Raw genomic sequence first — 24,952 nt, 5'->3', positions numbered from 1 at the left:
CACTTTTTAAGTCAAGTGTCTTTTACAGCACTCCTCTAATCAACTTAAAAATTGTTGCTGTAAATCTGAAAGTACGTTCCCTTGCAGAGCACATTAGCAAATGCTGAATTTCTAGTAATGACAAAGCAATGCTTCTTGGCTGTTAAGGAGTAAGAGTGTAGAGATTCTATCTCAATTTCCACTTATTTAGACTCCATATAGCACAAACATACAAGATTTGCTTTCATTAGGCCTATACTCTCTGGAATCTCCAAGGGTTATAAAGACTCTATCACGAGGACGATTTCACCTTAAAGAGTATTTCTCCATAGCAATGAAAGCTAAACAGCAGTGTTGATAAAAGGTCAACAATCTCAAAAAGGAAGGAAGAGAAGAATTTATGATATAAAAAAGTTGAAAATATGTATTAGTCATAACTCCTACAGGTTTTTTTCTTTGAATAAAGTTGTATTTTTCTTGACATGTCAGAACGTGTTTTAAAGAGTTCAGTTGGGCAAAGTTTCTGGGAAGCTCGCCACTTAAATAGCAATAAAATACACTGGGATCCAGGCAAATATTAAATAAACCTAGCTGAGGCTGTCAGTCAGATGTGAACACTTAGTATACAAGTGAATTTTCAGAGTGCTACAAAAGCTCTACTTGCAAATTTGTCTGATTCTTTTTAAGTAGTTGAATGAGAGAGAAGACAAAGTGCTCTGTTAAAAAAAAAAAAACTTTAATGTTTTTTTCTTCCCCCAAAGTGACTTCAAAGTGTATTGTTAGTGCTGAATGTTTCATTCCCCACCTTTTAAAGTTATTTTTGCAACCTTTTTTTCTTTTCTTTTGTTCTCCCCAAATGTGGCTAATATTGTTTATAATGCTGTAAGGTCCATAGTTATTTAACTCCTACCTGTTGTGAAAGTAAAGCTCAAAGTCCATATTTGTACTTTTAAATACAGCTGGTTGCAAAGCTCAGAGCCTGCACTGCTGAATGGAAACACTAAACCCTTTCAGCACTAAAGCCATCTTCAAGGAGATTCATTTTTATCTGTTGTTTTAAAAGACTACAGGGATTTATGAGAAGTTTGATTTATGAAGTCAGAATGTGCATTTATGACAGCCTGAAGAGCATTCACTCTCTCAAGTGCTATACACATATCCAGTCATCAATCCTACGCAGTTTGTTTGATCATGATACTGAAACATACTGAGATTTTAGCTACCACTCTGGGAAGATCCCCACCACCACAAGCCAACACCTCACTTTTCCATGTGTTTTTATTAATTTAATTTTCTACATGGATAGCTCCAGAATTCTGTATTTCCTTGTCTGTTGGGGGAAAAAAAATAACTGTTTCTTACCTTAACCCCTTTTTTATCCCATCTACTTTTAGTAGATAAGAAGGAATTTCCATTATTAGACAAGTTTGTGAATCTTAGACTTTCATTTGCTTTTGTCTAGTAAAGAATGGTGAGACGGTGGTTGAGACACACACACACCATCTCTTCCCCTGGCTTTTCCGGAACACTTCGGTGGTCTTATTACTGAACCATCTCACTAGTACATGTTTCGTCACTGTTATTCAAAGATGAGGCAAGCTCCCTTCTTGGGATCTTCCTCTGATCAATGTAGAAAATGAAGCCAACCAGAATTTGTGACTCAATCCCATTGATTGCTGGAAAAAAACCAAACCATAATGTTGTTGATCCTTATGACAGGCTAAGAAAGCTGTCATTAGTGGATGACTAAATAGAGTTGGTTTGGTCATGTTGATTTGTACATAAATTTTTATTTGGAAAAGGAAATCTTGTGAGAGTTTAAATGGCAGGCGTCAGGCTATCTGCCCAAACCACCTCAGCCAGTGCACTGTTCCACGTTTTGAAATTCACATAGGTCTTGTTGCAATGCAATCAAGCTTCTAATCCTGAGATCCTTTGTAGCGTTCCAGGTGTGCCTTTTCAGGGCAGCTAGCACTCGGTTGGCACCTCTGCTTCTCACCACAAGAGCCTGTGATCCAGCCACTGTCCTGCAGGGCCTGTGGGTACCTCCACTTCTGTCCTGTTTACAGGAAGGCCCCGTAGCTTGGCACGTGCAAGGCTTCCTCTGGGATCCTGCAAAGAGTGACAGCGTGATGTAACTTAGAAGTGGTTTCTTTCATGCAAAATACAATTTATTGTGCCAAAAGGTGCCACATGTCATGATTTTGCCTTTCCTGCCTGGTTTCTGGTCTCATTCCAGAGCACGTAATACAACATAAACAAATACGCAGGGACATGCGCAACACTCATATGTGTGAATGTAGGGGTTTCCCCCAGTTCTTCAGGATGTATATTTTAGGCATGTTTGAAAATCGGACTGTTCAAATGGAATATGTTTTAAGCCTAGAAATAGCCAATCTTCTTGCCAGAACAAATTAAAAATCTTAATAATGTATTATTAAGCCAAAATTTAATTGCTCATTCAAAAAGCTTGCCACTATACTGTAAAAGCAGATTCCCATGCAAATCTTTTCATACTAGTTTGACTACTTCTAAACCATCACATTATAACACCTATACAGCCGCTTTCTTCATGATTTCCCAAGTGGTCTGTCATGCAAAATTATCAGTGATTTATTCAGTGATGTGAATATGTGTAAAAGCATATGCAGGTAAGTGTATACTATGCTATGCTAGAATTGCTATAATTTGGCAATCATGAGGCTGCAAGTGATTACAAAGCAGTGGGACAAGAAGGAGTATAAGCTGGAAAGTGGGGGGTGGAAAGACACCACGGTGACAATTTGTTTTGCCTTTGCTTTGTAAGTTGCATTAGCTTTGTAAACTGGAGGAATCTGCTAAGAGATTTCAAATCCCCAGTAGATTTTTCTCTGTACTTGTATAACATCCTTTGCCCCTACCACAGAGAATGCATTTCTGCACCTCAGATACCACAGTTCCTAGTTTTGCATCCTATATGCAACTGTGTTGAAGTGGAAACTTGTGAACAGCAATTCCTGGGAATTTACACATGTTGCTTCTGGTATCCTGCTGATAAACTCAGAGGATGTGGGCACGAATGTGTTAAAGTACTGCAGCTAAATCTGTCACACCTCAACTGACAGAGTCATTAAAATGGCAGTAAAAGCTGAAACTGTCCAGAGGGATTCCAATTAAATATTGAAAGTCTCTTTTAAACAGGATTATTAGAAGATTCTTTTTTACTCATAGAGAAATACAATTAAAATTAATATTCTGAAATATCTGAGTCTTTTATGTAAGTCCTGTTCTCACAATTTGCAGCAGGTATCCAAGTGACCCCCACTGAATGAGATGCATCCTTCCTAAACCTGCCCTCAGGAGCACCAAAAATCTCACATAACTGTCATAGTTTGGTTAAAGTGCTCTTCCCCTCATGAAAAAATCTTGTCCACCTGGGTTTTACTCAGATACAAAAAAGGATCAGTTTGTTTTTCCTGAAAAGGTTCTGCAAGCATGCATCCCATGCTGGTTTTCCTCCACCAAAGAGTGAAAGAAATATAGTGCATTGTTTATACGAGATCCTGATAATACAAAATGCTGCTTACCATTACAATTCCTCTCAAAAGTTACATATAAAATCTCAAGAAAATGTATGTGCATTCCTGGACCTATAAATAAAATAAATTAATAATGAAAAATTTATCCTATAACTGAAACAATTATAATCACCCTATTTAAATATCTCTGGACTCTTTAACCAGTGGCTTCTGAAAGGCTGTGCTGAGGTTAACACAGAATAGAAATATAACTGGAAAAGGCTATATTTATGTTTATGAGTCAGGATTTAAACTTTCATTGAAGCAGAAGGAAATCACCTCAGTGTCTAAGCATAATTTATTCCCCATGCTACACTTAATACTTACCATATAAGATGACAGACATTGATTAAAGGTTAGCACAAACTATCCCTGTCAAAATTAAAGCAAATTCAGAGGTAGACCAGGAGTATGAGTTACGTTCTCAGTAGACTGAAATCTGATATTTAACACTGTTTAAACATAGACTGTTATGACAGAATAATGTAGGAGGACATCCAAGCAGGCAATTTCACTGTTCTCTGAAGGACTTACATAAATAAGAGCGGGATGGAAAACTGACATAATATAGTCACGAGAAGTTTGGTTTAGCTACTATCCATGTAAAGAGAAACACCTTCTTGATAAGAAGAGATTAAACAAAAAGTCTTCTAGATTTGCCAGCTGTAGCAAAGTAAAACATGGTTATCAGTGAGTTTAATTGCCTAGGACAGATTTGTTTCAATGGTGGAAGATCAAATAAACAAGTTCAGTGGTTTAAGGTAGGGCAAATTTATATGAAATAGCTTTTCAAAAGCTTAAAATAATTGTCTGCCTTTAATGCCTTACATTTTTTAAGTGATCCAGGTCCTTACTGGGTTTAGGGGACTGTCTAACATTATATATGTGTGTTTAGAGCCTCTGTTAACAACAAAACATTCTATTTAACTTGTTCTAAAACACAGGGCAAAAAGCAGCCAAAACGTTGCACATCTCTGAACAAAACTGTAAGGAGTTGAAGAATGCTGGTGCTTTGAGGGAAAGTCTGGCAGTGACGCGGTTACTGCTCCTAGGAAATCTAATAAAAGCTTTTCCATAGATGCTCAATATATATTTATCAGGAGGAAAGAGACAGGACTGAGGTTGTGTGAATGTAAGGCAGATTTTTGAATGACATTAGACTGAACAGACCAAGAAATGCATAATAAAAAAATGGATCTATAGTAGGCAACTGTTAATAAAACAAGTGTAATAAATTGGTAGTTCCTTTTCACTGCTGTTACAGGTAAGTATGTTATGTATTCATAATGAAGTTAATTATGTGAAGCCTGAGACTATAATGAGGTAACGAATGGCCACTCAAACAATTGGAAGTAGAGAGCTGATTAAGTTTTAGCAGCAGAGGTACCCAGTCATTTGGGATTTTACGTTTAGAAATGGATTCTGACCTCACACCTCTCAAATAATTTTAAATTAATTATTATTTTGTAAAATGCTGTAAGCAAATGTGCTTGGAAATGCTTTTTCCTGGTTCATTTTATGTCTTGTGAGCAATTTGACACCATGACTAAATCCACTGAGTCTTCATGAATAGTTTGTGTGTTCCAGTTTATTTTCCAATGACCTTAGTTCAAATGTTGCTATGTTTTGTGCACTGGCTTTTGGTAGTTTTTGCAACTACAATGTGAATTTTTTATTTCTTCCATTTATATGTCTTAATGTCCTACTATGCATAGTAATCAAACTGCTTCTCTTGCTAAATAGATAGAATTTATGCTATTGCTTACTCATTTATAGTCTTGTGTAATCTTTATTCATTTTGAAACTATTTTCTTACTACATTGTCCTTTTTCACCTGCATGGGTGATGGGTATGGCTCTATAACATCAGGTACTTCTTCAGATCAGTTCTGGCTTATGTATTGATATCCTGTTCTATGGCGTGTTTTAGTATTTAAAATTAATATTCCCTTACCACCTGAATTCAGACAACTATTTTCAAGTGTACAGGCATGAGATGTAGATTTGGTCATTTATGGAAATGAAGACCAGTTGGCATTTGAATCTGAATTCTTGAATCCTAATTTCATAAAAAACCATATGATTCAATGATATATGTAATTAATGTACATAAATCCTACCAAGATTTTGGAGGGAATTTATATTGGTAATATAGTAGGGATGTTTACCAAAACTGTAATTCAGAAAGCTGGGCTTTAGGAAAGCTGAAGAAATTTTAGAGCTGAGACAAAAATCTAGAAGTTGTGTAAGGTTACGTTCAGAATGATTATAGCAGAGTGGGGCTTCAGAAGTTGTGTCACTTGTTTCTATGTTCTTTGACATCCAGAAAACAGAATCTAAATAGATGGAAGTTCTTAAAAGTTTCAGTGTTATAAAATTGTCCCTTGTCAGTCACAAAAACTGACTACAGAAGTGAGAAGAATGTTGAAGACCAACATGCGTGTGAGAAGAGAACAAGCTAAAGGAGCATTTCTTCAGGTTATAGGATATTTTTATGGGTTTAAGCCATAAAAGTTAGAAAGGTCCAATTAAAAAAGAAATACTCTACATTTTAGTCTTCCTAAGTTCACAACCATTGTGTCATTTTTCTCAGTCAAAAAAACAACTTTTCAGTTCAGCTGACTGAGCTTGGCAAAGTTAGCAGGGAGCCAAATTTAGACTTGTGACAAGAAGGTATCTTTAGACTTAACTGTGGAGATACTAGCATCTCTGCAATTCTACACTGACTTCAGATGAGAGTCACGTTGAAATGTGTTGCTGTGGTCCAGGTCTAATATTGACAAGTGTGCTAAACAGGAAAATAATGTCTGATAGCAATTTAGAAAAGGAATCTAATCATTTGAGATCCACAATCAGAAGTTGATAGAAAAGATATGTGATATATTTGATCATATTTTAGCAGGTATTATTTGGACTTGAATGTTTAGGTTGATTGTCCACTTTGGGGTACAACAATGGTATTTATGCACATTTATTTTCTGTTAATGTCTTTTAATTTTTTAGATTTTGGGTTTTTTTTAGCAGATATGACTCCATCTCAAGGAAGTAACCCTTTACTTTTTCAAAAGAGAACCTACCATAAAACCCATTAAGAATTAAATTGAGAATTATTACCTTAGAGGGTTAAATAGTGTGTAGGTACTTGGAAAGCTGTCTGTAGACATGTTTTGTGGTAGATATGTTAAGTTGGATATCGTAAACGTAACAGCATCAATATAAGAAATAGGTATTTCTCAAAAGTAATATTACTGAGCTTTATCTATATTGAACAATCAGTTTCTTAACAAGATAGGTGCTATTATCACTGTCGGCTGTTGTAATGATCATTCAAATTTTAAGAAGATTCAGAGGCTACCTAGGAAAAAATTTAAAGTCATCTGTGTCTTCACCTTCACCTTCACATCATCCATTCAGGCGTGTTTTGGCTACCCATGTAGACAGTTGCAGAAATTGTTCAGTGATTAAATTAGCACATTTGCAAATAATTTACACATTATTGAAAATTCAAGTTAAATAAGAAATAGGTAATAAACATGAGTGTGATAGCAATTAAAACCCATTTGCTTCAGCAAACTGAAAAGTAAAAATTCATGTTTATTTGTAAGACACAAGAGAGTTTCCATGCTTCCTGAGGAGCATTAATTCTGCCTTAATTTATTCATTAAATCAAGCAGAGAGAACAAGTATGAAAGCAAGTTACCTCTGTGGTTCTTCACAACTTAGATCTGTTATCTGACGACTACCCAAGAGCTGAAACTTTTAAGACGTGCCAGACTTCAAACTCTGTGTTGTTCCTGTGTATGGTTACACTGCATTCATTACAGTAATAAAACCATTGAAACAATAAGCTTTAACAATGATGGATTTTTGTCAAAGAAGTTGTTCTCAAACATTCAAAAATTAAGTGAATCCCCCAAAATAATGATAAATGATATTGTATTCTTTTACTTGCCTTTCGCTTTGAAGGGATAATTTAATTTAATTTAATTTAATTAATTATTTACTTAGAAAGTTGTGCTTCTCGCATATCTAAAGATGAGAGGAGTCTAGGAAAAAATAAACTATTGTGGAATATGTGATGAAATTATCAAATTTTGCAGTAGTGTTTATACAATATTCTTAGTGATCTAAAGGACAATTAAGGATTTGGATTAGACACAGGTGGTAATTCAAAATGAAGGCATAGGGAAGTCTGCATTTTAATGGATCAGTGAAAGATTATCATATGAAAAACCAGATCTATTGTTGACTGCCAGTTAACATATCCTGTGATTTTATGTTTGTTTCACATGATGTATAATTACTCTCCATAAATCATAATTTTATAATATATACACAGATGTACCTCCCTTAATCTACCTGAAAGTCACTTTTAGCACTAACTGATGGCTAATTTTGCTTGTCAGGAGTCACAATTTCTTTAGTTTAGATTTCAGAACCATTTTAACTATAAAGAAAAAGAAATGAGTGAAGTTATTCATAAAAGAAGTTATTCATAAAAAAAGTTATTAAATTGCCGGTTACTGTATACAAAGGGAATCTATGCTAATGAAATTATAAAGACCTTTTTGTGTTATTTAAGACACACCTAATTCTCTTATTTAACAAAACATTTTAAAACCCAGTGTATTTGTACAACCCCAAAAGACACAGATTGTCTCAGACTGTTTTAATTCCCACTCTTTTATATATCCCTATAATTGCTTTGGCTGAACTGTTGCCCTCAAGTATCAGTCTTGGAACTGAAATCAGTGGGAGTCACACGAGTTCTACAAGGGCTGTAACTTGGGATTTAGCAAACAGCGAATCAGCCTGACTCATATCACAACAGTTTTCAACATTTATATTAAGGAAGATTTGTTTAAAGTGGTCTGTCGCTGAGATCTCAAATGATGGTCAGAGCTGATTCAAATGGTCTTTACAATCAGAACTTAAACCTAAGTTAAAAAACACATTTAAAACCCCCTTGTTTTCCAAACTAAATTATTCAGATCAAATTAAATATATTGTAATGTAAAATCAAATTAAATTAAATTAAATTAAATTAAATTAAATGTCCCACAAAATCTTGGCTGCTGTGCTTGCTTACCAGGTAGTACTGCCTTAAGTCTTCCCTCCTACCCCATGCTTTTATATTCTAGGACAGGACAGTGTTTTAGGGTGTTTATGACTCAGGATTTATGCACACACAATACAGTGATAAAAACCTTTAAATTTACACCAGCTTTCCAAAAATGATACCTATACATCCCACCAGTATTCTACTGTGTTTAATATACAATGCTATCCATTCAGTAAATCATTTATTATATGTGCTCACGAAAGCAGAATTGTACAGAGAGATCTAACTGTGCATTTTATATAAATAAATAAATGTTATATTAGCCAGATCTTCCAACTTATCACAGTATACGATGTAAAAATTTTTTAGGACCTGAATCTTTCCATCCTGTGTATTGTTTGAGAGTAAGCTACAAAGTTGGAGGGAAAGCAGTTTATTTTCCAGTAGCTGTGTGGGATTTTTAAGAGCACTACCAATAGTTAAAACAATATTTTTAGTACAATGAAACCCACTTGTATGTGCACTAAAATAGTCAATGAATACCACGGTAGAGGACTTCTCCATACATGTTTTTCTTAACAAAACCCACTTAAAATGTATGTTGCAGTCACTAACAGATGGGGAGTTGACAGAAAGCTAGCACTTTGTTTTGCATCACTTGGTTTTGATTCATAGCCCTTTGGCACTGTTTTCCTATAACACCAGTTTGGCATCCATTGTGTTCTGTATGAAAGAGCGAGTCTTGGTCTTGCACTGTTACAAAATCAATGCCTAATGGCTCTTTCATCTTTCAAGCTAAAGAAAAAGAAAAAAGTACCCTAGTACAAAGTCAGTATAGAAGATAAAGCAAGACAAGACTGGCATTTATAGGTTCCTTTGTATCCTTAATGACCTGTAGTCATTATTAATGTTTGTTTGTTTTTTAAACCTCTCTGCATGTATAGACAAGTTTGCAAATGCTACAAATGGCCAATATAAGATCAAAATGTTAATAGATTTAACAAATTGCCTGCTCAGTAGTTTTTGGGTTTCTTAAGTATATTGATCCCTTATTTTCTTTCCTTTGCAGATTGTAGCTTTGCGTGAACAAAATGCACACATTCAAAGGAAAATGGCAGCTGGTGAAGTGCCTGCCGAATCAGAGCATATTGAAGGAATGGAGCCAGGGCAAAAGGTTCACGAAAAGGTATAAAATGTTAGTTTTCATTGGATCACACAATCAATATGAGAAATAATCAGGTGTAAGATTTTTGTAACGTAAATATTTTATGGGACTTCCCTTTAGTCTATTGTCTGCCTACGGAAACTAGCGTCAAAAAAATGAGCTTGTTTAAATGGAAAGGAATTGCAAATGGGCAGGTTCTTGCTCTTTGATAGGGTATTGACTTAGACCCACAGTTTATAACAAACTTTTCTTGGAATTATTTGCATAATGCTACAATAAAGGATGCTATATCCTGCTGAGTGATCTTCTGTATGTCACATACAGAAGAGCAAGGCATAGTGGGACATACATGCGGAAGAGTACATATGCAAAAACCGCGGCCAAAATAGTCCCTAAGGGGAGGATAGAAACCTAAAAACTAGAAAAAGTAATTTTCCTCTGTGCTACCTATAGATACTCTTCAAATGTATGTCTGTGTTCATATAGAGAAAAGTGAAAAGCATTTTATTTAGCACTCTTTCAGTATGAAATAAGTATATAGAATTTAGGCTAAATATTTGCCGCTTAAGGCTGAAAGAGAAAAATGGTAGAGAATATCTGATTTAGAAACAAGGTTTTCTTCTAAGCCTTAGTTTTCCAGATTGATAAAAACCAAGTTGCATATCTTCCTCTCTTGCTTTGCAGTTATTAAATTAAAGTGAAAGCATAACATAACATTTGGCAGACAGCTGAAACCAGTAGAGCTGCTGCTTGGATCTCTAATTGTGCATTTTTGTCTAATGGCATGGTATGAACGGTGGCATAAATCATACTTATAAAAAATAACACTCATCATTACTTATTTATTTTATAGGCAATCCAGTTTACAAGGGCACACTTGCACTGCAAGCATTCATTGTACACGTTTGGTGGTTTCTTTTATGTGTGTATTTTTCTTTGAGTAATTGATGTGGTTGAGAAACATACAGTAAATTAATACTGTTCAGCTACTTCCCTCTTCCTTGAAAAAATTTTACTCTTTGACACATCTATGAAATTTTGTTAAAACTGTGAACATCCCACTCACTTGTGCTTTTAAATGCAACCACACTGCTGAGCTAAAAATCTCTAATTTTCCACTTTCTTTGCAAGTCATGTCTTCTGCTTTGAGCCATTGAGCTCATTACTAACAAGCAGAACTAAGTGGAAATAAGAATATCAGTCCTTTAAGAAATCTGCATATTTAAACATTAATGAACGAGGAATCAAAGCCAGAGTAACACATTATTATCATTTTTTATGAAATATTGCTGGAATATTATGTCCAGAAAACTTCTATGCTTCATAGTCAAAACAATTTAAGTTGGTCTTGTTAAGCTGAATTGAAGTCCTGTGCTTAGTAATTTTTGCTCCTTATAGTAACGGAAGCACAGAAGATAAGAAGCTAGCAGGAGGCTATATTGACACCAGATCAACCAGTGCACTCTAATTCACATCCTCTGCACTGGCTGCTTTCTACTATTACCTTAGTGCCTACCACCAATTCCTCCTTAGTTTGTGAAGTCCCCACTTTGTAAAATACTTCAGTTTAATCTCAGATTATAAGCATTTAGAAAATATTCCTTCAACTTCAGCAGTAGGGATGGAGAACCATAAGCTATGAGGTAATGGTTTGCACTCTCTTATAACACAGGAGATCAAGGTTCAGTTTCAGTTAGTCTGAGTAGAGCCTACATTTTAGGTTTCCACTTTGTGGCTAATAGTCGCAACACTTATATAGGTAAAACTTAAGCAGTACCTTCAGGAAGTCACCATATTAATCATGCCTATCTTCTTGGACTTACCAGGAGATGCACACGTGGTAAAGTCTACACAGACATCGAAGTAGAGTTTGCCTAGGTTCCTAGAACAGGTAGTCCCAAATCAGTGTAATCAATTAGAGGATCCCTCAAGTAAAACTTACCTACAGTAAGAGTAAACCAGCATGGCTAAAATGGGAAACATGAAGACTGGACTGCTTTCTGAGATTTAGATGTGTCAAAGTTTAACATTCCATTCTGAAGCTGGAATAACTTCTGGTGTCAGAAGGAAAAAGATGTCAGCATAGATTTCAGCTCATTTGTAGTATCAGTACTGAATGATTACTATACCCTTGGAGGGGGAAGATAATCTGACTGCATTGTACAGCAATACAGAAATATTTTGCATTACTGCAATGCTTAGAATAGGTGCTGACATAAGTTATTAAATACTTTTAAGCTACTTCCTCTCAAAAGGATTGAAAGAAGTCTGAGAACTTTTCTGGGCCATTCAATTTCTTTTTCAAAAAATCTTGGAAAAATAAGATATTGTCAGAGAACTGAAAAGTTAATGTCATGTCAATAATTAAAATAAAATTACCAAAGTTGCATTAGTCTGTTTATCTACACTGATAGCAAAATTGTGAAAAAGGCAATAGTGAAAATTGAGTTTAAAAAACCCACACTCCAGAACCTGAAAATGAAAGAATGCTAAAATGAGAATTTACACATTTTATAGAAAGCAGTTTATGTATATTTTTTTAATGAGAAAAAAAAATGGTTCAAAAGGAAATTGTTCTGCTATACCATATATTGTTTTCTATAAAGCAATGGCTCAGTACATAGTAATTTTTTCTTTTTTTAATGAGCTTGTAAGGGAAATCAAGATAGTTAATCTTTAAGAAATAGAAATCTTATTAATGGTGACAGGGTGTAATGGAGACTCATTATCATGTATAAATGAAACATCTCAAAAGAAAATAATGGTAAAATAGAAGTAATGAGAAGTGTTAACTATGAATATTTATTACTTCACAAAAAAAAAACCCAAAACAAAACAAAAACATCAAAGGAAGAATTCTAAGAAGAGAGTAAATGGCTTTTACTTATGATTTCACAAAATTCCAAAGTTTGTAAGACATCTGCTGTAGGAAAGTAGTAGGGATTTCAACATGGAATTATCCTGATTTAGAACTAAAGAAAACAAAAACCAAGAAGGAGCTTCTTGGGTCTAGCTTTTTGTGCCTGGCACAGACTGCAGATTGCATTCTGAGTTGCTTTCATTGGCGGGTGGATGCCAGGTCATTAAACAGGTAAGGTCACACGTGTTTTGTAGTGGGGACCTCAACTAGGTACATTAAAATTTCTAGTCTATGACAATAAAGCTTCTAAGTTATATCACTTAGGAAAGAAAAAATTAAAAGCCAGCAAATACAGAGGCCAAATTGCACAAACAGAAGAGCTTTAAAGGACTTTGAAAAATTGTTTTAAAAAAACCTGACAAAGATCATTTGCTATGGGAAGATGCAACTATTCCTATTACCAGATATTCTCCTACCTAGATCTGTGACCACTGGACACCACTTGCCACCATCCTGATCCTTTACTTCATCTGTAAGGGCGATAGCCTGATTTCCCCACAAGTGAAGGCCAGGAAAAGCAGAATTCCCAGTGAATAAAGTGCCCATTGGGAAACCTATTAAGAAGCAGGTAGGGAAGCTGCAAAGGTGGGACTAAACAGCAAGGTGGTATCAATGGAGGATGCATGCAGGGATGTGAAAGGAAAGAAGCTGGGCAGGTGTGAAGCTCTGCAGTGGCACAAACAGTGAAGAAGGAACTTGCCATTCATCAGGGGGTTAACTTATGTGCACCTCTTCTCAATACTGATGGTTTCCCATCTGAAACAGCCAGCAGTGAATGAAAACAGATGATCCCCTCTTGACAGCATGAGCAGGGTCTATTGACTACACCTGATGTACCTCTGGGAAAACTTGAGCGCAAGGTATTAGTAAAAGATTACCAAAGTTCATCTGCAACTTCATCCCAAAGAAATATGGCAGGAGGTTATTTAACCTAAGCAAACCCAAAAATTATGATGAAGCTTTGGGACAAGAAGCGTTGGTGTTCTCATCAGTCCTTGTGTCCTTGATAAGCTTCATAGCTCAGAAAGAAAGATACATTGTGGAGATGAAAGCGTGGCTGTGCAAGTGGTGTTGCCCAGTGATCTTTGTTTTTTCTCAGCTCAGGAGTTGATCAGCAAAAAAAGACTACATCATGTAAAAGCACGGGTGTCTTTGACCAGTGGATTTCTACTTTAGTTAGAAAGATTAAAAAAAGAAAGCCCACAGATGCATTTGACCACAGCCTTTAGGTTGGAAGTATATGAGTTTTCATAAAATTTCATAAATGTAGATGGTTAATGGGGCAATGTAGAAAAAGGTTGTTATCATCTGGTAGAATACTAAGTAGGAAAAACTTGCAATCCATTCAGATAAGGTTCTAATATAAATCACAAAGGGGGAAGATTAAATGAATTGTCTCATGAACAACGAGCAGAATTATTCAGAAGGTAGGACCTACACTGAAGATAACTTAGTTTGATATGATTGCCAGTGACAGAGGTAGTTTCCTAACTCCAGTAGGAATACACTTCATCTCTTGGTATGGGAAGAGCTTTCTGATAAAACCTCATAGTTATTTTTTAAGAATTCCTACAAGGTATGGGAAGACTGGAATGAACAAACATAGCACATCTATAATGTGGGAAACAGGCTTGTAATAATTCTGCATAATGGATCTCGATATTAATGTGGATGATAAAAATATCATGGATCAACAGTATAAAGGAAAATGCCATAATGGGACAGCTAAGCAGAACTAGAACTTGCACAACATCTGAAATATTCCTGGACCTTCCTTGGCACCTTGGGTCCCAAACTTGAAGAGAGAGGTGGACTCCCTTGACAAGAATTCAGAAGACAGCAATAAAAACAACCCAAAATCTAGAGAACTTAACCTGTAAGAAGAATTTTCAAAATGTAGGCTGAAAGCCTAGAAAAGAAAAGACTAATGGACACAGAATTATTATCTTCAAATATATAAAATGTAGGTTCAGGTATAAAGGGAATTGGTCAAAGAGTTTCGAGAACTGGAAACTTTCAAGGATCTTTAGGAGAAATAACCTACATTTGGGACAGGTTGCAGTGCCAAGAGGGTAGTGGGCTAGGTTTCTAGCTCTGTGATTACAGGACAGCCAGAGCGCCGGTTTAAGTTCTATATTCACAAGCACTGTCCTCTAATTGAAGCACCAAGGCTTCCAACAGTAATATATTAATTCCCAATAAAAGTGGTAATATATTCAGTAATTGCTTCAGAACTCTGACTGACTACAAAAGCAGTTTTATGAGATGATAAAGCAAGGCATGTGTCTTTCTCATTGATAGCTATATGGCCAATTCTCATCTATGAAGGCTAAGGGGAATTTTAAAATAGAGAAAGAAGACAAAAAGTATTCCAATGATAAAACTAATCAAACAGAGACAAGTACTAAATATGAGAAAAAATTAATGAGCATGTAGAGTAATCCAAGAACATGCAAAACCCCAGCCATGGTCATTTTGCCATGTATCAGTGTAATTTTTTTTTTAATGTGAAGTACTGAAATCATATTAATTATTTACATCTTTAAGACAAGTTTCAAAGGAAAAAGAAAATGAAGAGATTATGACATACCAACGATCCAGTTAATCTAGCACTTCTTCTCAGTTCCAGACTGTGAGATGTCTTAGAGCAAAATCCATCAAAACAAACATTTGGGATTATTCCTATGCAAGGGTTTTTTTGAGAGTTCTCTTTTATAATGTGTAGAACTATATCAGAAACATTTTATCCAGTCCTATCTGAAGTCACTTTGAATAGTCTTATTGTTCATATTATGAACAAAATATACAGAGAGAGAGATATATTCTATGTTACCAGTATAAAAACCACATGTATTTTCATGGAACTTCACTTTATCACCCATTAGTTTGTTTTTCAGACAAATGACTATACAAAGCATAATATCTTGGTTTGGGGAAAAAGAATAGTACATACCAGAGACCAACATCAGATTATTTGCCCATCTAACCCATAAGCCATTTTGCTGTTTCCTGTGTAATTTTAAGTCAGTATGATTCATTCTGTTTTTATCAAAAAGCTATATAAAAGTCCTTGTAAGTGTATGAAGTAATGAGTTACTTGAGGAATCCAATGTCTCTACCTTTATTTGCCGTTTTGAACCAGCAATCATTTTCATCTATATCCAATCAATGGTCATAGTCAGACTGGAGGAAGGAAATATTTTTCTACAATGGTTGAAGGATAATTTGTCAAGATACCCCAAATATAAGATTTTCCTTACTAAAATAGTAGTTAGCACATTTAAAGAAAAATTGGGATGCCTGAAGCTGTGGCTGAATCTCATCACTCTTTCATGTGTAACTGGAGCAAGAAATGGGAATGAGTCTCAGATGCTGATAGGGGGCACGGTGTGCTCTCATTGCTTGCTATAAACTGTGTCCCTTTAAAGTGGTCCTTGCAGGACCCCCAAAAAAAGATACTGAGAATAAGTATTTTGTTTTCAAGTAAAGTCATTATTACATGCTGATATTTATTTCAACTTCCCTAAGAGTCATGGAAATTGAATCATTCAATAAAATTGGATTTTTTCAGAAATGCTCATATACAAATTGGGAAGGATTGAAGTTGCTTTGGAAAACACTTAGTCTTCTGATGATTGTATACATTAAATATCCACCATTAAAGTATCTCCTTGACTTAAAATGATCTCCTTCCTTGATGGCTCAAAATTCATTGCCTATTTCTGGCCCATATTGGAGAACATTCCACAATAAGTTCTATGCTACACCTTTTAATTCAAACATATAACAAATCATTGCTATAATTCTTCTGAAGTTAATGGAGTTTTATCAGAAATGAATTGGCCTGAGGAATGACTATTTTTATCCTCAAAGATGCCTTGCATGCATAGGAGGGTTTGTGCTTGACAAAGCACCTCAGCATGGATTCCTGTTACACTGGAGACATGAAAGCTAAGCATTGAAGTGCAGTGTAAATCAGGGTGTTTCTCCTTGGAAGCGCACTGTTTCTATTTTTAAGCTTTATTGCTGACATTTGTAACTGCAACTTGTAAACATTAGTAAAATACAAAGCCTATTCATCCCTATTTGGTGCCTGTGTTCATACGTCACTATGATACCTATGACCTGCTAATAAGGGAACTCTTCCTCATTCCAAGATACATAACTATACCGTTAAAACTCATTAACTAGTTTTGTGGCTTTACCAACTTTTCGTAACAAGTATACCACACTGGTCCTACCTGTAGTAAGGGCAGTTTTACCAGCATAGTTGTTCCTTCCCCCACAGAATAATAAGCTAGAATATTTTAGGCACGTGGAAACAGGTACATATGCCAGGACAAGTTAAACAGTCCAATAGTCCTGTGCAACAAAGATCTTTTTCACCTAAATAAATAATGGTACATTTTATGAAGAGCTGAGAGTGGTATATACTTACTTTTTACAGGTATTAAACAGCTAGGAGTATTTTGCTTTATAATATACTCCAGGCAGTTCACATTCAGATTATTTAAAATCACCTTTTTTTTTCTTCTTACTCGTAACACTAACATAATCCAATAATTAAATCGAATGCCGGTAGTTTATAAATAATAAAGTCTGTTAAAACATTGACAGCAATTACAGACATAGTATCCTGTAGGAGTAAAAGGTGTTTTGCCAAAGCAAACACAGTGGGCTAAATGTTCAGAGTGCAGATCAAATAAAATTAAAATGAAATAATATAATAAAAGAAACAGGTCTCTTTCAGAGCAGTGATTCATCAGAATATATTCCATTTTTGAACTTGACTATTTCGGGATTTTCTGATCACTTTGTATGGCCAGTAGAAAACTGCAGAAGAAAACTTCCCAGTTTAGTTTTTACTTATTAGTTTATACTACATGTGCTCCATCATTTTGAATGAATAGATAAAAAAATCTTTCCTTTTCACTGGCAGCATAGTGGAATGGCAGAGAATGGAGAGAAGGCAGGACATGTGCAGCCCTCATCGGAAGCACCAGTTTAAGAGAGGACTTAGTAAGGATTGAACACCAACCATCAAAGAGGCTTTTGTAACTTAGAGAAAGTTTACTCTAAGGACTTTTTGGTTTGCTGCTTACTGAGTGCAGTCAGAACGCTCGATGTATAAAAAATAGTGGGAGATGTGATCCTTGCCCCAAAGCATTCATATTCTGAATTAGAGAAATAATATACTTCAGACACATAATACATTTGATAACCAGATGATGGGTTTGTTTCCAAGCAGTGCAGATATCTTTCTGGCTTTCTAATTATCTCTTTCTGGATTAATATTGCTAAAGCTAATTAAAGAAGCATGTGCTGAGGGGGGACTTAATGAAGATTGAGGGCTTGACACACCTGGGGAGGTGAGGAGTTTTCAGAGTGAAAGGAAATATGGATAAAAGCTGCAGCTGGAATTAGATGTCTTCATGAATCTAAGGAGTAAGTCTGGGAGAGTATGCAATATTTTCTCTGAAAGAGCCTAGGCAAATGTTTTGTAAGTACTGTTCTGCTTAATAGTTCAGAAAGTCTGCACGACTATGAATACTTAGTGCTCAATGCTTTAGCATAGGGATTTTATTATACTGAAAAGCTGCATTACTTATGCATTATATACATGATAAATCAACAGACTTCTCAGATCTTTACTTTTTCAAGAAATCAGCTCTTTGTCTGTTTCATATAAATTAATTTGCCTTTCAGTCATAAAAGCTTCCTTTTCACCTAATAGAGACCCCTATATACTTCTACATATCAAGTTTATTAAAATATCGCATTAAAAGTCTCATTACCTTTACAGGGGAATTTTACACTTCAAGCACTGTGCTAGCTGACAGCATTGGCTGACTGACCTTTGTTGGATGATTTATTGCATGGAGTCGCTGGGCCAGTCATTTCTAATAGCAGGCTAATGAGACTACCAAAAAGAAGGAGTTAGTCAAGGCAAATGGGGGTGGGACTTGTGTGTATAACTTGGTTTGGGCAGTTAACTGGCCCGTATGATAAAGAAGCAGGAACTGATTTCTCTCTCCTGTGCAAGGTCTCAGAAACTCTTCTAATAGCGTAAAAGAGAAATAGGCAGACTTTCTGGAAGAGACCAGCAACAAGAAGAAAAATGTCCACCTATTGAGTAAAGCTTTTTTTCCCTACCCCATTTTGCAAAATAAGTAAAGTGTGACAGATGATTACAGGCATCAGAAAGAAGAATAAGAGCTGAAAGCTGATCAGGAAGCGGAGTTATTCCAGATCTTTAAAGTGGCAATGAAAGCTGGAGTATTTTGATGGCTTGGTAGAAAGAGCAAGAAAGTGAGGGTGCTTGGAGAGAAAAGTGCTGGAGAAGGTAGCTTTTTTTTTTTTTTGGTATCAGTATTGGGGTAGAGAATAAATATTTCAGCTGAGAGAACATTGGCTTTGATAGTTGATTAGAGGTGTGAGAAAATTCAGAGTAACTGAAGAGGAGACTTCTAATGGTTATGAGATGACTGCCTGACACAGACCAAAAGATATGGAACAACCTAGAGAAGCCGCATAGCCTTCAAACATAAAGAGGCAGCCAACCACTTAGCATTACACCTAAGCTGTCACAGTCATTTCTATTATTTTTGGTATAGTTTTTTGCATTCTGTGTTGTGTACAGGTCATATGGATGGCGATCATATTGCTTTTGCTTGTTCAGTTGTCACTTGTGATTGGGCTGTCGCATAGCTACGTATCTGTGTTAATATCATTTACTTTCTTTTAAACCTTTTGCATGAGGCATTTGAATGGAATAGGGGTGGGAGAATGCCGTAGTAAACAGCATCTTCCTATAACTTGTTACTCATTTATTCTTACATCTCAAACAGCATCAGTAAACATTATTCTTTACAGCATTAAATTTTATTCTTACTTTCATAAAGTCAAGTGACATGTATGATTTAGCTTCCTTTGGTGATCATTTTACTTCCTTTTTAGTATTTCTATGTTACAGAATTCAGACAAGTTTATTTGTCCTGAGTATATACAGTATATTTGTCTCTCCCCTGATGATCTGGCCTTCATGGCCAGCTTTTCGTAGTCAGAAGGAATATCTCCACCACTACAGAGCTAAAAATAATCTTATTTCCCTGGAATTTGGGACAAAATTTTCCAATTTGTTTCCCTATTTCAAAAGCTTTTTTTAAAAAAACCCAAAACATAACTGTTTTTAAAGCTTTTAAACTTTATATGGTATTTCTTTCCTATTCTTCCTCATGCTGAATTTTCTATATATGTATTATTTGTAGGAATTATCTTGGTTCAAAGAGAGTCTAAACACAACTTAGGTTTTAAAATGGGTTATTACTACTGGTATTGTTCTATTTCCAAAATATTTCTAAAGTGATTTATACCACTGAAATTCTGTATATTGCATATGAAGTACAGGAAAGCTTTCATATCTCAGCTGCCATCTCAGCAGTTGACTGGCCAAAAGTCGGAGCAAGTGACCAAATCCATCCATATTTTATTGAGCAACAGCTGGCACCTGCCGTAATAGAAGATGAAGGGAGAAGCCTCACAAAATAAAGTGAGTCAGATGCCTCTTTAGCTTAAGATGCCATCCTAGAAAAACAGGGAGTGAAAGAGGGATATCTTGAAGTCCAGTCACCATGAGTGTTAGGGTCACAGTCTTATGGCAGATATGAGGCTATGTCATATCTGGAGGCAGGTAATGGTATATTCCAGTCTCCAAGAGCTCATGCAGCAATGACATTCTGTTATTTAGAAACAATTCTGTCTTATTTTTATAGCCTTTTCTAAATATTGTGATTTTTCTGAAGATAATTCCTTCCTGAACCTTAGCTTGTATCCATTTTTTTTATGTATGCTTTAGATCATTGCTTTCCTGTCTAACTTCATGCCGGGGGGGGGAAAAAAAAAAAAAGCAAAAAAAAAAAAAAAAAAAAGCCCTGATTTGGGATGTTATAAGGTCAGAGAGAACTTGCATAAACTTATGTTCTTTGCTTACTTATATTTACAATATTTATACAGGCAAATGAACCTTCACATTATCAAATAGAACTTTATATATGCAGACCTTTGAAAAGCCATTTTAAGGTTAGATTTTGTGTGTCATGTCAGGAAAGGTATGTATAATCAAAAGGGTGGTTTTAATAAAGGTTTTCATGTTTTTAAAGATAACTCAATTCTGACATAACTCTAGTGCAGCATACTGTCAGAAGTCTTCTGGGTTATGCTATTTACCTAAGGTAGCCAGCCTAACTAACACAGACAGTTGCCTTGAACATTAGGAGGAGAGCCTGAGAGAAATTTGTTCAGCATGAATTCTCAAAAACCTCACTGACACTATACTGACTTGAGAACATGGTGAGGGCTTCAATTTTGACACTAGGGATTTATGGTGCAATGAACTTGACAGTACTCCTTAAAAAATAATTTAGTAAAGAATAGGCATAAGGCACAGACTTTTAGGGGTTTTTTTAAAGCACACACACACAAAACCCCTAGTGCTTGCATCATAAAAATATTAGTTTGTTCTAGGAATCTAAAAGACCAGACTTCTTAATTTTGAGATTACTTTCGATTATTCAAAGGTACCTTGTGGTTAGACAGAGCTTAATTTAGTCCTCAGGTATGGAAATGTTTATGCACACGGGCATCATGTGGATCACCTGTGCTCATACTACTGCAAACTGAGAGGCACTGATGGGGAGTTCTATCAAGTAAATTAATCCTATCTCCACTGCTGACTGTTAAGAGGTAACCCTCTGAGATATTCTTTTTTTCCTTCTTGCCACTCTCTGAGGTTAAATTCTAGTACAAAATACATAATTAATTGCTGGTTGATAGTATTTAAACCAAACGTATCTGTGTCAGATGTTTTACAACTGGAGAGAAAATATCACTTGAATGTGCTTTTAATTGTTCTTGGGGTTTAGCTTTATAAAATGAGTGTTCCTGTGTCTATTTTGCCGCCTATGTATCTGACTGTAAGGTTATTTCTACGAAATAAAATGGAGAAGTACTTCACAATCAATAGCCTGGGACAATTTTATAATTTCTTTGCTAACTGCTGTAATCTGGTGTCCTTGCTTTTTTTTTTTTTTTAAATTTGGTTTGCCTTCAATATTATTGCTAAGGCTTAACTGAAAGGGCAATATGAAATGGATTAAGAGAGGCTACAATATTTTGGGTTTGTCTTGGTTTATGCTTTCTCCTGGTGTTCTTTTTACCACTGTTCTTGTTTTTCACTAGTAAACCAGTCTGTGGCTGGTTCTCCTTTTATTGTTTCATGGCAGAGGGAACAGGGGAGAGAAACAACGATCTGGGGGGGGATTTATTGTTCTGTGTAATGCTCCCATTTGCTGTCCCTCCCTCTGCTGACACTTCTCTACAAGCAGCAGATTGCCTTACTGCTGTGCTTTTTGGATCTTGAAAGAAAGAAAATCTGATACCAGGGATGTTGGTTTTCTTTTCATACTGTTCAGCAGTAGGGAACATGAACACTTATTTTCCTCCTCCATTTCCACAGACAATAAGCAATTCAAAGATTTTTTTGGCTTTCTCCCCCCAGATATTTCTTGCTTAATCCATATTACTCTTTATGGCACTCAGTCCTACAGGATATTTTTTGAACTTTGATTTCCTCTGCTGTATGCTGTCTCTGTTGTAGTTAATACCATCACTGTCATCAAATTTACTTGACAATTACTTCTTCTCCTTTCTGTTTCTCCTCCTAGCTTGTTTTGCTATATTTGGGTGAGTGTAAAAGCTTTCTTTATGAAGTAAGAGTATCTCTGAAACCCTTAGTATGAACTGTGATTTCTCAGTTAGTTATCTGGTATGTGGGGACACACCACAAAAAAAAATAATCCTCAAAAAGCCCACAGCAGGCTTTCCTCATGCTCTTGCTTTTTTTTTTTCCCAGCGATGAGGAAAGCAAGTGCCACATCGCCGTGTACGGACGTAGTTGCTGATTTACCTTTCTTTGCTCTGAAATAGCCCAAGCAAAGACTTCTGAGGTCGTATTAGGTCTTTCAGGCTGATGCCAACCAGATTTGTCATCTGGCTGAGAAACCCATGGAAGGGGGCAGGGGAAGAGGGCAGAGACCCTTATGGCATGCGTAGCAGGCGTGCATACACGCTGCAGCTGCGGGTACCTGTTGTGTCTGGAGAAAGCAAAAAAAGGTGAAGTCAAGAATATATGATGATACTATTTCTGCAACATTGTGGTCTAAACAGGTAAGCGTGGTAGAAACAGATTGGATTATCTTTTATTGGATAAACTAGTTAGTAAAAAAAGTGAAGCATTGGAGCATATGAGCCAAAAAAGGAAAAATACCATTGCTAGGAGATACTTTTACGTGAAATTACTGAAATTAAGGAATGTGTCCATCTGTAGCTTTCTCACAACCCCATTTGATAGACAGCATCATGAAATTTGTTGAAGACTTCATCTGGATGACTGACTTGTAAGCCAGATGTGGGGACCATGTACATTTTTCATTTTCTCTGCTAGAATGTTTCAATGAGTTAGAAAGCTTTCTTTAATGTTCCTGCCCTCCTTTGAAGACTTTGCAATTGTTTCAGCTTACTTTCAGTACTTTCTCCCCACCCCTCCCCCCCCCCATTTCTTGCATATATTGGGGAATTTGGGTAGTGTAAGGATGGATATGACAGTTAAGAACGTCTACTTTGAAACTTTTTGTGCATGGTCTTTTGAGATTTCCCTTAGTACTTCAGGTAATAACAGAGATTTAATCAAAATTTAGATTTCATCATTATAAACATTTGACTAATTGTTTATTTAGAAATGGATTGCAATTAATACACAGCATCATCAACAGGAAACTTGTTGAATACCAGGAAATAAAAAGAGCTGGATAAAAATGAAATTACTCAGAAAAAAAAAACCCAACAAACAAACAAACAAAAAAAAGCACCAAGAAGGGGGACATAGGCATTCTTCACAAAACCAGTAATACAGAACATTCTACAGTTCTGTCCCCCAGCTTATTCCTTAGGGAATTCCTCTGGGACTTGGGAGGTTCCTGCTCCTTTCACTAGTTCAGAAAATGCATTTGAATCAGTGTCATCTACAGGATGCGTTTTGCTTCTACTGGCATAGCATATTTTCACATTCTTGTTCAAGCTTTTTTGTTTGGGAGAGAGGGGAAAGTATGACCAGAAAACTGTTGTTTAAAAACCCTCCTGAGAACCTGAGTTACTTTTTGAATTCATGTTTAGTAACTTTCTGCCTGTGGTCTTTTGGAGTGATTACTCCATGTGATGTACCCGTATAATGGATGTATCATAAAATAATAGCAAGATGTAAAAGTTACAAAATGACAGTTAAAATCCCTAGATAAAGTTTTTAAGTATGCTTCAAAATGCTAAAATACCAATTTTTAAGCTGAGTTTCTTATTTTCAATAGTATTTTTAAAGAAAAAATTTTATCCCAATCATACTAAGAAAAATAAAAAAGTGGACTTTTTTTGTAAGTTGGAAATTTTAAATGCCAACCATCTCTACATATGAATGCAGAAATAATGTAAAGCAAAAGTCAACAATGAGTAGAATTAAAACAGCTTATACAAAGAGTTCATCAAAGAATTATGAGGGAAGTTTATGTGCATAAATCAAAATGCATACATGAGTAATTGGCAATCATAGATAGCATTTGTCTAGTGGTAAGAGATTAATTCTAAATACGTTTCTATTTCTCTTTGCATAAATCTCAGATATTAAGTAAATTAGTAGAAAAAATATTTTTTACTTTTAATTTATATGTGTTTTGATTATCAATGTATTTAGGAAAAAAATTATTATTAAAAAAATTCTCTGCTATTAAACATACTCCTAGATATCGAAGATTGCCATTTCAAAATGACCATGTTCTACATGTCATAAGGTATATGACTACATGCCATTTATAGCTTTTCATATTTGGTATTTGGCTTATTATAACCTTGCAGCAATTCCTGGACCACTATGTAGAGAATTGTAGGGCAAATTCAATACACTGTAAAATTTATTCATTTGTGACAACCACTAAGACTACTGTATGATATTAAAAACTATAAAACAGATTATATTAATCATAGATAAAAAGTTATCTCAAATTTACACAATTTACTATTTCGTTTACATACGTGATTGCTGTATATGAATGATTGATTCAGGTAGACTAACTGAACACTTTGCAAACAGCAAACTGAGTATAAATAAGTTTTTTAATTGCTGTTGTCATTTTACTGTGGTATCCTGAAAGTAGAGCAATGATGGTT

The 24,952-nt window shown here is 35.4% G+C and overlaps 1 protein-coding gene across 3 annotated transcripts in view; it reads left to right on the top strand.

The window, feature by feature from the left end:
- The window catches only part of PPFIA2 (PTPRF interacting protein alpha 2), a 333,320-nt gene that overhangs the window by 239,997 nt on the left and 68,371 nt on the right, over positions 1–24,952 (top strand). For all 3 annotated transcript variants that reach the window (XM_035901684.1, XM_035901686.1, XM_035901685.1), the window contains one exon: positions 9,667–9,783. In XM_035901684.1, coding sequence (XP_035757577.1) covers positions 9,667–9,783 — 117 coding nt within the window. The remainder of the gene's footprint in view (positions 1–9,666; positions 9,784–24,952) is intronic.

The sequence above is a fragment of the Egretta garzetta genome, unplaced genomic scaffold, assembly GCF_000687185.1.
Source record: "Egretta garzetta isolate BGI_Z169 unplaced genomic scaffold, ASM68718v1 scaffold68, whole genome shotgun sequence".
NCBI classification, from domain to species: domain Eukaryota; kingdom Metazoa; phylum Chordata; class Aves; order Pelecaniformes; family Ardeidae; genus Egretta; species Egretta garzetta.
The sequence above is the reverse complement of the archived record's forward strand: the minus strand, read 5'-3'. Positions and strand labels throughout refer to the sequence as shown.